The 14,832-nt window shown below is 45.2% G+C and overlaps 1 protein-coding gene across 11 annotated transcripts in view; it reads left to right on the forward strand.

The window, feature by feature from the left end:
* The window catches only part of SMYD3 (SET and MYND domain containing 3), a 358,877-nt gene that overhangs the window by 293,289 nt on the left and 50,756 nt on the right, over nt 1–14,832 (forward strand). For all 11 annotated transcript variants that reach the window (XM_045537179.1, XM_045537180.1, XM_045537181.1 and 8 more), the window contains one exon: nt 12,690–12,777. In XM_045537179.1, coding sequence (XP_045393135.1) covers nt 12,690–12,777 — 88 coding nt within the window. The remainder of the gene's footprint in view (nt 1–12,689; nt 12,778–14,832) is intronic.

Below are 14,832 nucleotides of genomic sequence, written 5' to 3' on the forward strand. Positions count from 1 at the left end.
CAGTAGACACTCTTCTGCCTGCAAGAGAAAGGGAAGGTCCTATCCAGGCAGGGTGACCTGCGGTTTTCAGTCTTCCCTAAGTTGGGGGAAACAGACTGAAACTGCAGGTATTGGGATTAGAGGTATTGACCTTCTGGGCTTTTTTTTTTTTTTTTAATGATTTGGTGGCATTTCTTCTATGGGGGTCCACTAAGAACAAAGTTGCTCCATCTATTTCATCTCTGCATTCCCAGGAAACTTCTCAGTCCTCAAGTTCTGGAATCGTTTGACCTGGGAGAGTCCCTGTATCGATTAGCTGTTTGGGATTAAAAAGAAAAGTCAGGCATCCTAGCACTTAAGAAAGGAACTTTACCCTATAAAACTGGACTTTTTTTTTTTTTTCTTTTTAAAATCGCTGTCTCTGGGTTTGGGCCATTTTCACATTTGTCTGTTGCTTCCCATGACAGTCACTGTGCCTTTGCTGAATACCTACTGTGTACTCAAAGGTCTAGAAGAAGAGGCTAGTACCTGAAGCTCCCTGTAAAGCCAAAAATAGGCAAAAATGAGAAAAGGGTTAAGCTCATTAGATTTGTGCCTAAATCCTTAGTGTCAGGCCCACCTACCATAACATTTCTGTGAGCCTAAGTCAGTAAAGGCGATTTTACCCTGTGAGGGACGGTGAAGAACAAAGGGTGTTGAATGGTCAGAAAAAAGAAATACTCCTCCCAGATCGTTTAGCGTTGGTGCTCCAAAAAGAAACAAATTGTTAATATTGGAAAGAACTTCTTGACTTCAGTCCCCCCAATTTTTTTTTTTTGTAGTCTGTTTTTTTTTTTTTTTTCTGGAGACAGTCTCGCTTTGCTGCCCTAGGCTGAAATGCCGAAGTGCAATGGCATCATCATAGCTCACTGCAGCCTCCATCTCCTTGGCTTAAGCAATCCTCCTGCCTCAGCCTCCTTAGTAGCTGGGACTACAGGAATGCGCCACTACACCCAGCTAATATTTTTTTCAGTTTATTTTGTAGAGACAGGGTCTCACTGTATTGCCCAGGCTGGTCTCTAACTCCTGGCCTCAAGTAATCCTCCTGTCTCAGCCTCCGAAAGTGCTGGGATTATAGGTGTGAGCTACCACATCCAGCCTCTATTCTGTTTTTTAAGCTAGAAAGAAGTGAGAGAGAGTTTTAAAATCCAAGAAAAGTAGTTAGACTGTTCTTTAACCTAAAATAAGTGGAAAATAGCAAAATTGTTGCAGAGTGTTACAGGCTTCAGAGTTTTCTTCAGGTTTTCAGACCTGAACAGGACACTTCTGTCAAGTTTATTTAGAGTGTGTGCTTCCATCTCAGTCCTGGGAGCCTGCTTTAGATGTTATCTCAATTTTTTCCAAGGTAATCTAATACTGTTATATAGTTCGGAAAAAATAAACTGTTTCCATAGTGCTATCTATTGGTTTAGTGTCTGGTTACCAAGGGTACGCTCAGTAAAGAGCAGAAGGATTTTTAATATTAATAGCAAAGCTTCCCGGGATTGTTTATACCTTGTCACGTTTCTCTTTTCAGACCCTAAAGATGAACAGACAGATTTTAAATGGAAAATCACAAATATTGTCACTTACGGGCAATTACTGGGTATCAGTCTCGGTTTCTTTCTCTAACAATCACTGTGTTGCTACACTAGTGATTAGAGAAGCTCAGCCTCCGCTTTCTGTAGTGTGTTCTTACAAACAGTTTGCCCATGTAAGTCCCTTTGTTGATGGGGCTTTCCATGCTGCCATAAGCTCATCTCAATAATTTTTGCCCAGGAAAATCACTCCTCCTGCCATCCAGCCTTTCAATTAAGCATGCTTTGCTAGGAGATACATCATTTAGCTTTTTTATTAATTTAAGCATTTTGTGTCAACAGAAGGTAGATCATTATTAACTGGTATAGTGTGGTGTCTCATAAAGTACATACGTATCCTAGAAAAGTAATTAACTCGCTCATTCTATTGCAGAACAGATGTGTAGCCGAATAAGAAGGGAGGGACCCAGGAGGACTCTAGTGCCTTTATTTATTTATTACTCATTAAATCGTTGACTCAGAGACCTCATTGCGAGTTTCACAAACTTTGTTCTCTTTTTCATCTCGACATCCACCCCACCCCACACCCCAGTGATTGAAAATAGGTTTAGAACTATTACCCAAAATTAAAAATTTATTTTTGGCTTATTGTAGTAACTTTCAGCAACAGGCTGTCTTTTCAGATGGCAGGAAGGTTTGAGAGCACAGAAGATTTGCAGAGAGGTTTGTTGTTGGAAACTTGTGGGAGGGTTAGCAGCAGCCGTTTGGGGAGATGGGGTTGGTTAATAAACCCAACCAGCGTTTCCCAAGCAGCTCGAGTCAAGATCACATGACTCAGAGCAGACCGTTGTCACTTCTTTCCTTTTTCCTCTTCCCATAACAAATGAAATTCTATGAAAATTCCTTGAGCACAGTTCTCTCCTGCCTGGACTCTCCTGCAAGAGCATCCTAAGTGCCTGTGTCTACTGGGCCACCCTGGAGTTTGCACAAAAGTCAGAGAGTGTTTTCACGAGGGACCTCGTGAGCTTGTAAAATTAATTAATCTCGTAAATGAAAAGCTGCCTCTTTTAACTTACATCAGGGTCTTAGTTCTGCTCCATGGAGCAATAAAGAGTAAATAGGTTCCTTGTTTCACCTACCGGTCTTCAAATACTTGAATATTTGAGGCGTTGTGGGGTAGCAAAATGCACCCAGCCTTTTCAGTTATAAAACCGGGAGTTCAGTCCATCTCCACCACTTTCTGGCTACATGAACTTGAGGAAGTTACTTCATTTTTCTCAGCTGCAGTCTGTACGTATGTATGTATGTATGTGTATTCGTAGAGATGGGGTCTCACTATGTTGCCCAAGCTGGTCTCAAACTTCTGGCCTCAAGCAATCCTTCTGCCTTAGCCTCCTAAGTAGTTGAGATTACAAGTGTGAGCCACCATGCCCAGCATCTGCTACATTCTTGTCATCTATAAATTAGAGACTGAGGTGGCTTTTACCTTATACTTTGTTAAAATGATTAAATGAGATAAAGCGTTTAAAGTAATTAGCACAATACATCCTCAATAAACATTATTATTGTTATTATTTGGCCAGGTGTTTGCCAGCTCTCTGAAACTCAGCCTCGTCTGTAAAGTAAGGAAATTGATTAAAGTACCGAGGAGCGATTCAAGGTTGACATCAGTTAATCCTGAACTATAGCTGGTTGTTGAAGCACCTGGGAATCTATACGTGCATTCACATCCTAACCAGATTTCATTATCTTACCCACAGAGTATTCTGAAAACCTTCGTCAAATCCTTGTTGAAATCAAATTATATGGTCTTAGTGATGTTTGGTTCCATATACTTAGCCAGTCTTCATGAAAAAATGAGTTCAGATTGGCAGGATTTCTATGGTGCTCCCTTGCTGTTTCTAGTGAACACCATTTTATTTTTCAGTTCTCAGCAAGCATGGCTCACATCAAAGACAGACAGTAAGTTATCTGCTTGGAGGCTTCTATTATGCAGACTTTGAACTGTTTATGTTTTCTTGGGACTGTATTTGCCACCAGTCTGGTCTGCTGCTCCCTGTCTCAGTTCTTCAGAGAGGAATAGTAACAGTTCCATGATCGTATTTACCAAGTGCTTTCACTATTCTGGGATATAATTCATCTGAAATTACAGGTGTGAGCTTTTCTAAAATACCTTATTCTAGTCTCTCCTATTTGAGAATGATTTCTTTGGGGAGAGAGGAGAAAAACTAAGAATTAAGTAACTTGCTGTGACTTGTTGACGTTTTCCTGCTTGCTCTGATCGGTGACTGTCTGCTCCCTGCTTGCGTTACGGAGCCCTGGAGCACTTTTCATTGGTCACTCGGGATTGTCTTTCTCAGCATCCATCCCTCCCTTCTTCTTTCGAGGAGTACTCCTCCCCTAGTTTCTGCACCTTTCTCTGCTTCTTCCCATTTGCCCCTTAAATGTTGGGATTCTCCTGGATTGGGTGATCTCTGGATTAGGGCACTCACTGTCCCTTAAAATGTGTTTCTGGGACATGTGGGCGTGTCTGTGTGTGCACTGTGGGTAGGGCGGGGGAGAAGGTTAGCACACCTAGAGCGAATTAAAGTCTCTGATATATAAAAATAAGCATATTCAGAACAACACGGCTCCCATTAGTGAAGCAAGACTGGGGTTTTTCTCCTATGAAGCCCTCTAAATGGAGTTTTGTGTCCTCCTTTTCTTGCACAGAACACGAGGGATTTTTATATTTGTTCACTTCCAGGAAAGAAATCCTCACATATTCTAGTTGATAAGCATTGACTAACATTAAAATCTTACTTTCAAAGTAATCTGGACAGTTAAAGGGATAGTAAAACAGAAATGTTCAAGACAAATGGCGAGGGCTGTATAATTCTGAATGTGACCCAAAAAGAAAATGAAAACTGATCAAGAGGTAATGGTTCTATAAATCCTCTGCGGCTGGCCTCAGAGCATTCCCTGGGCCAAGGGGGGACACAGTGGGGGTACGAAAAGAGAGAATTTTGCTATCTTGCACACCCACACTTTGACAAGGACATTACCGGATATCAGTGCACAGATTGTATCTATACCTTGACCGTTCGGGACAGGTTTGAGATTTGGGGTTGCAAACCTGCCAGGCCCTGCTGAAAGATGCCCAGGACTTGGGCAGCTGGGTGAGCAGTTCTTTGGGAGCGGAAGTCTTGTGAGTGTTTGTTTGAGTGTGTATTTCCAGTTCTCCCCCTGATTTCCAGCATGTCCTGAGTGCAATCACTTGCCCCTCCCCGTACCTCTTTTTCTTCCCGCGAAGTGGGGGCACCTCTGATCATCATCTGGTAATGTTTATGAAGTTCCGTCAGACCTTGGTCTGGAAGGTTCTGTTAACAGTAATGCATGCCTGGTTTATGAGATGCTTACAAGAGAACGGAGGTGGGGGCAGGGTGCCAAACATGGCCAGTGCTTTTATCTTTGACATTACAAAGAGGTCCCCTGGCCGAGGGCCAGCCTGGAGTTTACTGGAATTTAAAATGCAGACATGGGCTTTCTGTTGGTGGGGCACGCGGGGGTGGGGGTGGGGGGAGGCTGGCTGTGCAGTCGGCCAGGGCTTCTCTTCCATGGGATACAAAGTTGCCAGGAAGAGCATCTGGGTCCTGGTGATTTAGGGCAGAATCTCTCAGTGGTATGAGATAGGGCAGACTGGTCACGACGTCTTCCAAACCTTAGAAATGTTAAAGGCAAATGGCCAGGACCATATAGTTTTGACCCATAAAGAACGGGACCCAAAAAGAAGACAAAAACTGATGAAGAAGTGTAATGATTTCCTACATCCTACGTGGCTGGCATCACAGAATTCCCGGGGACAAAGGGTAAAACCATCGCTTCAGCCCAGGAGTGATCGATCGCGCTCTGGAATGACTCACCTGTCAGCTTCTAGAAACAGATCTCTGCATGGACTTATTTGCAGACCACAGAATTGTTTTAGAATAATTGAGGGAACGCTGGCTTTTTTTCCCCACTGAGAGAGAAAATGGGTCTTTAAAAAAAAAAAAAAAAAAGATAAGGCTGGGATATTGAAGTAATTCTTTCCCTCAAACTGTGACATATTCCTTTTGAACTTTTGGCTTGTTTGACACATGGTCTGAGGATTTCAGTGTTGCCACAAAGTGTTAGTAAGAACTGGGGAATTTGTGCAACCTAAGTCTGAAAAATTGCGGGAAGCTATTGGGCACTGCATCAGCAAATGTTAAGATTCTGATGTCAAAGAAAATAATTTCGTTTGGTCACCCCTATGATTACCTCCTAAAAAAGTATGTCTAGACCTGTGTCCCAGGACTTCTTATCAGAAATTGTTATTGTGGACCCTAACTAAACTATTCCCTTGATTGAGAACCACAGATTAAATAATCTGATATGTTTGCTTGAGCAGATAAGCAAATATCATGTATTTGCCTGGGTTTGGAATACTGCCCATTATAATCACGATACATACAAATGTTGGAGGGAATGTGTGAATTAAATAATCACTGTCAAATTCTCGAGTTGGCAGAGTTACAGCACTGTGTTGGGTATAGTCTTTGTTCATTCCTGCGTGCTGTCCGTGCTTTGGCTGGGGTAGTCTCTACATGAGAAAACTCAGCTTAAAATAGAATAAAGGGGAAAAAAATTAGAATGAAGGGGGATTTGCAATTTATCGCACAACCACAAATCCCAAAGTCTCTCCTTTAAAACTTTCATGTCTCTCCACGTGCAGAAGAGATACCTTACACACAGGTGACTAATGTGGCAGGATTAGCTCCCATCTCCATGGTAACTCTAATCAAGTTCTCACCTGGTCAGGCTGAGCCTGGAGGCATTCTCGGCCTCTAGGTCTCACGGCTGGCCAGTGGCAGGGCCGAGACTGGGTTCCGGCCTCTTTAGTTCCACTCTGGTGGTGCTGCTTGTCACAAATTCCCATACACCCGGTGCACTCACTGCAAACCGTGCTGCTGTCCATCCTGGTTCTAAGTATGTCTGGAGCAACCACACCTAGGTTCTCCTAACCTTTGCTATCAGGACACTGCGCCTTAAACCCAACTGGAATCTGTTCTGCTGCAGTTTAAAGCGTTTTCCTCTCTGTCTGTAGAGGAGAGGGGAAGCAGCTGTTCCCAAAGAAGAAAATATAAAAGACGGAGGCGTCGCAGATTGGAGGAGGTGAGGGCTGTGGTTTTGGTCTCCATTAGAACAAAACCCGCCCTGATATTTAGAGGGCAAACTTGGAGGGTACTTTATCTTAATGGCTGCTGCTATTAGAAAAGATTTCCTATAAAATCTTCGTGTTTCTCCCAGAGTCTCAAACCTCCCAACCTGTGGTGTTTATGCAAGATGAGCAGGATTCTGCCAGGAGATGCAAGTGTTAGTTCACAGCCGCACGAGCCGTCCGTTGGATGGTCTCTCTACAAATGCGAAGAGCGTTTGCCCCAATGTGCTTTTGCAAGCCAAGCTCGTGGCCTTCTGCTTCTTACAATCCCTATTGTATGTTCTCAGGAACATAACATTTCAGTGGGGGGGGGGGTGCAAGGAAGTGTCTCCTTCCTACATATCTTCATGTCATGTTTAAGTGCCTTTGTGTACCAGCCGGTCATGCTGGTTTTCTACAAAATGCTGCATGTAAAAGGCTGATTTTCAGTAAGCCCTGCTGGCACAGGTGGGCTCTCAAACTGCCCTAAATGTGTAGATACTATGTTTTATTCTAAGTTGACCTGATTTTATATGAGCAAATAAGCTTATTTCACTGAGGAGACGTTTTATTCACTGAGATGGGAATACCCGGCACAGAGCGAGGGGCGGTGCTGAGGTTGTAGCTGGAAGAGGCCTTCAGTGGTTCGGGAAGTTCTCACTTCACACTCTCAAGGCTGTGGTCCCTGCCCCAGAAATGACGAAGGACACATTCCCCTTCCTTACGGCAGTTGTGCGTAGCTGGAGATCCAACCTCGATCCCACCCTGGGTTTGAACGCGTGGCCCTGGAGAGATTGGTGGCTGCAGAAGAGCCAGCCCTGTTTCTGCCTGAGACTGAAGTTAAATGGGCGTTTGACAAACGCCGATGGGCGCAGCGGGAACGTGACGTTGAATGACAGTTCAGTGGAACCGTGCTGCTGAGTGGTTTCCTGGGTTCTTCTCCTCGACATCAGCATTTTTGTTTGGATCAGGCTTAGTGCCGCTACTTGCCCAAGTGCTCCTCTGCAGACTCCAAGGCAGCGACAGTACTGGCCCGCTGGAGAAAGCTCCCCAACCGGAGAGGAAGACATCCATGCTGCCGTCAGCCTGCTCAGGAAGGGGGGGCGAGGGAGGAGGAGGGTGGAACTTCGAGCTCAGGACAGGACGTGGGTAGCTGCTTGGACTCGGAGTTCAGAGCCCTGCTACGTCCTGCTCGTGGACGTCTGTTACAGGCACCGAGATCTCACAGCTTTATGAAATAGATGAAACGGTGACCTTTGCAAGCCCGTTTTATTTCATCTTGGCTTGCAAAGGTAATTTTGGCACGTGGACCGGTGACAGCATCTGGAGCACATCTTTTCCATGTGCGTCACTCGTTGCTACGAGATAGTAGAGCAAGTATCTTGAAACCAGGTGGATAAGGATCATGCCTGTGATGTGACTCGGTTAGTTTGTTGTTAGGGAGGCTATTTGGTCTGGCTCTTGGCGGATAAGAAGAGTTTGCTTAAAAGATGAAGTTGAGGATAGAGGCTTTCAAGAAAAGGGAACTGGAAGTGTGGACATGTGAGGGTGTGGCAGAGTTGGCTCTTTTATTATTATTATTCCAAAATATTACAGGGGTACAAATGTTGTTGGTTATAAGGACCACTTTTGGAATGCTTGGGTCAAGGTTAAAAGTGAGCCGGTCACCCAGGGCATGGTTGGTTCTTGATGACATTGTAGTGTGCTCCCTCCTCACTCCACCAGGGTGACCCTGTTCTTCTCCTTCCCGCCACACACGGCTGACTCAGCAGCCTCCTGTCGGCACCCGGCCCTCCCGAGTGGGAACTGAACGCTCGGCACGCTGTGCTATTTACGACACTAGTGCTTCTAGAGGGTGCGGTGGAAAAGGCTAGAAGGTACATGAACTCGGAGAATTAGTACCGCTGACGAAACTTGGCTTTGGGGAAGTTAAATGACTGGCCAGGGTCACACAGCCATGGAGCCAGGGATCCAATTCCACATCTCAGGACTCTGAGTCCAGTGTTCTTCTCCCTGCGTCCTCCTCATTTTATTGGGTTCGCGTGCTCGTTAATCGCTAATTAGGTATTACAGTTTGTTCATGCTTCAAGTTAAGAACGTTCCTTCCTTGCCCTCCTTCCCTCCTGCAATGCCCATTGACTGGTTTGCGGCTGATACGATAGTGAATGCTCTATTTTTAGGCACTATTTTTCCACTTTATGAAAGACCTGCTTTTCGCCTGAAGTTATATCTGAACTGCTTTCAGTTGTTTTTGCCAAAGGAGGTGGAAATTGGTTCCAGCGGAGATATTTCCTGTTAATCATAAAGGTTTTGAATGATGTTGTATATTAATCTATTAGTCCCAGTATAGTATCCATGAACCAGAGTACCCTCAGTCAAAGACGCTGCGAATTAAACTTCGTTTCCTTCATAATTTTAAATTTTTGGACTTCCCAGTCTCTCTCCTCAGCGCAGACACTATATTTGAAATTCATTCTACTTTGGGGAAAAAAAACAACATAAACTGAAAACCTTTTCTTCTTCTAAGATACTAAAATTATTGCATTACTGGAAAGGTTTATAAATGTTCATCAGTTTTATTTCCCGTCCTATACTCATCTCTCTCCAATCCAGTCTAATTAGGGTTTGCATGAGGATTGGATGACAGGAAGTGTACTGGAAAGCAGATTGCCTTTCTCCTTTTCCTCTTCCTTTTAACGAGAACCATGTGAAATTAGCCCAGCGCATGAGCTTCAGCATCAAACACGGGCGAGCTAAGTGAACACATCTGTTTTTCAGTGTTCCAGATACAAGGTGGATCTGGGTGGGTGCTCCGATGTTGAGCCTGATAAAGCTGGTGGTCACTTTCCCAACGTTACGTGCAGCCGTTCTTGCCGCATTCCAGCCTTATCCTATCGAAGAAACTTGGTTTCTAATTCACAGGAACTAGTGGCGCCTGGCAGGTATACTTCCTCCTCTGAAATGCCAAGGAAGCATTTGGCCAGTTGAATGTAATCCTGTTGAGTGGCACGTTTGTGTGGTAGAGAGATTATCTCTTATCATCTGGTACCTAGTTTTACAGTTAAGGACGTGATCCTGGGTATTGATTCAGCAGCTGTGTATGAAGAACCTAGATGGCCTCACGGGTCCATCCAGGGACAGATGGGACCAGGGGCCTCTGGGCCAAGAGAGCCCCAAGAGACTTAGGATGATGTTCAGGAGAGAAGCCCGGGGAGGTAACTGAGCTACGTCCCAAATAACCGTTGGTGCTGCTGCTGCCAGAGAGCCCGGGTCCTGAGCCCGTGTGGGATTTCCTGTGCTGGGGGCGGGGGGTGGAGGGGGTGTCAAATTTAGGTTCTAGATGGTGATCAGTGTGTGAGCATTCGGCACATGCCGACAGCTGCAGTGGGAACAGGCCCTTTTCCAGCATAATTATTACGTAGTGATGTTAGAAGCGAGTTAAGGTTACAAGTGTGCTGTGAAAAGAACCACCTTTTTCCTTGGTTGGGATTCTCCTTGTCCATGGAGTGAAGGTATTTTATTCCTGTAATACTGTTACCTGTGGGTTGTGGGAAATCACTTCTCTGGTCCTCACTCACTGACCCTAACCAAATGTTAACTGCCGGCACCGGGGATGCAGACGTGCCTCGGGCACAGTCCCTCGGGGAGCTCTGAGGCTCGTTGGGGAGACATTGGATCTGATTTCTTTACTTCCCTCTCCGCACTGCCTAGGACGGTGCCCAGTAGGCACTCCAGTGTTAACGGAATGAATGAGTGATCGAATTAATTAACTTTAGGTACAGGGAGGGGCAGGCGCAAAGAGCCCCAGTGGCCGGAAGCACAAAAGACAAGTTGGGGACTGTATTCGTTTTGTATTGCAGCTGTAACAAATGAGCATAAACTTAGTCACTTAAAACAACACACATTTATTATTTTACGGTTCTGTTGGCCAGAAGCCTGACATGAGTCCCACTGGGTTCAAATAAAGTCCAACATAACTTTCTGCAGTGACATAACCATTATACGTCTGTGTTGTCCAATGCGGGAGCCACAGCCACCTGGGGCTGTTGGGCTCTTGACATGTGGCTGGTGCATCTGAGGAATTTAATTTTTCATTGTGTCTAATGTGAATTAATCTAAATTGAAATAGGCACGTGTCCCTGGTGGCTACTGTGTTGGGCAGTGCGGCCCTAAGGAACTAGGAGTTGCTGAGCGTGCTAAAGAGACCGGAGCAGGGTCTGTGATAAGCAGAGCAGTACATGGCAAGAATACAGCCTTTGGGTATCAGGCAGACCTGGGTTTAAATTTGGGTTCCAAGGTGGTGATTTGGGGGCAAGTCACTTAATCTCTTCGAGTCTCAATTTCATTGTCTATAAAGTGATTGTGGTCAGTGGTATATCGGGGAGGCGGGTGTTAGGTGCCCTCTGACCTGGAGGGGAGAATATTTTACCTCTGAATTGTTCAGAGTTGTTTCGTGTTGATGATCGTCAGACCTACTTTCCTTCGGTTTTATTATTGGCTGTGAGTATTCCGTAGACAATGTGTCTCCTCGCTGCCTGACCTGGGGTGGACCACTCCCTGCCTGTGGAGCCTGCTGGGTGTGATCTCACGTATATGAAAGAGCTTTGTGAAGCTAAAAGGAGACAATGTGAGTAACGCCCCCAGCACGGTGCCACATATGTCAAACTGCGTCTTGGTTTTCAGTCATTCAGCAAATGCTGGTCGAGCGCCCGCTGAGTGCCAGGCAGTGAGCTGGATGCCACAGACACAGTGGCAGACAGGCGGGACAGGGACCTGCTTACTAAACAGGAGAGCGGGCGTTTAACAAGTGGTAGCTCATAATTTCATTGTGTTTTGATTGCTTTTTAAAAATGTTTCGGAGGGGCTTGTTTGTTTTGGTTTTAGTTTTTACAGAAGTCACAGTAGGGTCATATGAGCGTAGGTTTACTTACCTTCTTTTATCCTGGCTTCATTTTGATTGATAACTTCATACTTGATAAAGTTATATCTGTAGGTCTCTTAACAAATAATTATTTTTCTCCTCTTCCCCTTTGATTTTTTAAACAATAACAGCTTTATTGAGCTATAATTCACATATGACAAAATGCACCCAGTTGAAATGTACAATTCGGTGGTTTTTAGTCTCTTTACAGGGTTGTGCAACCAGCGTCAGTCAATTTTAGAGCATTTTTGGCACCCTGAAAAGAAATCCTTACCCGTTAGTAGTCACTTCCCAGTTCCCTCCGATGCCCTTAGCCCTGGACAGCCGCTAATCTACTTTCTGTCTCTGTGGATTTACATATTCTGGACATTTCACATGAATGGAATCATACGTGTCTTTCATGATTGGCTTCTTTCCGCTTAGCGTGATTTTCAGGTTGATCCATGTTGTAGCATGTATCAGCCCTTCATTTCTTCAACTGATGAATAAAATTCCATTGTATGAATGTATCACATTTTATTTATCTATTTATCAGTTACGGCCATTTACGTTGTTTTCACTTTTTGGCTATTATGAACAATGTTGCCATGAATATTTGTGTACAAGTTTTTGTTGACCATATGTTTTCATTTCTCTTGGGTATATACTGAGGAGTGGAATTGTTAACATGGTTGGCTGTAATTGGTAACGTGCTAAGTGCATGTTTAACTTTTGAGGAACTGCCAGGCTGTTTGCCAAAGCTGTACCGTGTCATATTCTCACCGGCGGTGTGTCACGGTTTCTGCGTCTCCACGTCCTCACCAGTACTTGCTGTTATCTGTCTCTTTGGTTATAGCCATGGTGGGGCGTAAGAAATACTATCTCATTGTGGTGTTGCTTTTGTATTTCCCTGATGATAAATGATGTCCAGTGACTTTTCTTATGCTTATGGGCCATTTGTATATCTTTCTTGGAGAAATGTCTGTTCATATGCTTTGCCCATTTTTTAATTGGGTTGTTTGTCTTCCTCTTGTGTCTTCTACCTCGGTCTGAGCAGGATGCTGATATGCTGACCGGCGATGAGCAAGTGTGGAAGGAAGTGCAAGAATCCCTGAAAAAAATTGAAGAGCTGAAGGCGCATTGGAGTATCCTTTCACTGTGTGTCGAACCAGACTGCTGCAGTTGCTTCCGTTTTGGCTGCAGCCTGGGGTTAATGAGGCCAAGGGCAGGTTTGATCTCTCTGTGAGCCACTGGTCTTCATTCTGGTCCACAGTCACAAGCCGCATCCCTGGCCCCAACCAGCAATTTGGGTGATGGCTCGGGAGGATTTTGGGGAGATCAGCATCACCAGTAGGTGATAATCAAAATTCACGGCCCAGTGATAGTAGGAAAGTAAGTAGTAGTCTCTCTATGTAAAAGGTAACAAATTTCTGAATTCCCTTCCTCCCATAACCGCCCACATCTTAGGACAGAATAGCTCAGAATCCTTATAATTTAAAGCCACTGACCCTCAGACCTAGAAGCTCATATTAAATCAGCAATGACTGCAAAGGCAATGGGTGTTGCTACACAGTAGGTTTTCTTGGCATAAATAGTAGGGATCACAGGTGAGTCACACTTGAGAATAAGGAGAGATTGCTTATGATGGAGGGCATCCGGAATTTTCTACTCAGCTCGGGCCAGGACATATTAAGAGAGAGAGATAGAAAAACTGAAATGGGTTTTGAGGAGTGGAACCAAAATCAAGGAGGAATTTGAAAACCTGTCTATAGATGGGATGGAACAGATGGAGGAAACAGCCAACTCTGGGAACAAGAAGCACATTCGTGCGCTCAAAGAGCTGCAAGATGCAGAGGAGGAGCCATGTTCTGTGTGGTCCCAGGTGGCAGAATTGGGGCCCACAGACAATCCAGCTACAATTCGGTCTCCACTGGACAAGGTTTTACTAAAAACCAGCTCTGTGCCAGGTACTGTGGCACCTTATGATCCAGGCAGAAATTAGACGACACAGCCCTGCGCTCATCACTCTCACACGTAGTGGGGGGTGGTAAAATGTAAATTAATACATGTTTTGGTAAAGACGTATACTTGTAGGGGCATCAGAGGCTCAGTGGTCAACGTTGGGAGGTTAAAGAAGGCTTCCCAGAGGTGGTGACCACGGAGCCGTGTCTGGGAGGATCAGCAGAAGTTCACCAGGCTACCAAGGTGCAGAAGGAGCGTCCAACGGAGGGAATGGCCGGTGCCAATGCACAGAATGTGACATGGCAACTGCGGAGAAATCACCAGCCGTTCAGTAGAGAGGAGGGGAGCGTGGCCTTAAATGCCTTGCACGGGAGATTAGACTTTCAAGGCGAGAGGAAACCATGGGCTGATGTTTTAGGCAATAGAAGAATGTGATGAGGTGAGAGAAAGCTGTGATTTGGCAGTCTTGGACTCTCAAAAAGTTGATTAACGCCCAGGTGAATTTGCTTTGCTCCCTCTCTCTTCCCCCTTAATCCCCTCTTGGTCATTTGAAACTATTCAGGAAACAAAGTATCTATTCTGTCCACTGGCATTTGTTCCCTTTGGGTGGGCTGCCCAGCCCCGCGCAGGTCTAGAGCTGAACTCATCACCGGAACAGGGTGCAGTAAACACCAAGCAAGTGCCAGGGCCTAAATCTCTGAGCAAATACGTGTCAGCATCAGCTTGAGGGAAAAGCCTCTTAGTTAAAATTACTCCTTTTTTTTTTTGCTCACTGGGGTGTTTTACAGGAAAGGTTTTGTCTAGTTTGCCAGGGGACAGTTGCCAGCGTTGTGAAGGGGAGTTGGCACGTGGTCCCTGCCAGCTTGCGAGGGATAAAGCAGAGTGTTCCTGTGAGTGACTGCAGAACATCACATCTGGTTCCTACTTCTAGGGCTCGTCACCGCAAACCTCTTTAGAATGAGTCGGGACACAAACATACACTAGTAGGCACATAGAGAGGTCAGACAACACAGTGTTAAAATACGGTGCAAGTCTTGCCACGGAAATGCTTAGCATTGTGTAAGGGACAGTCATTCCTCCCGACAGTTCGTCAAATACCTAATCCTGGGCTGGAAAGCCGCGGAGGTTCGCCCGGCAGTCTGTTACAGAATGAGAACATTGCCTAAGGCACCACTGTCCCCAACCTCTGGGGGACACATTCAGCAAACCGTGAGCATACGGGCCGATGAATGCAAGAG

The sequence above is a fragment of the Lemur catta genome, chromosome 25 (genome assembly GCF_020740605.2).
Source record: "Lemur catta isolate mLemCat1 chromosome 25, mLemCat1.pri, whole genome shotgun sequence".
Lineage (NCBI taxonomy): Eukaryota > Metazoa > Chordata > Mammalia > Primates > Lemuridae > Lemur > Lemur catta.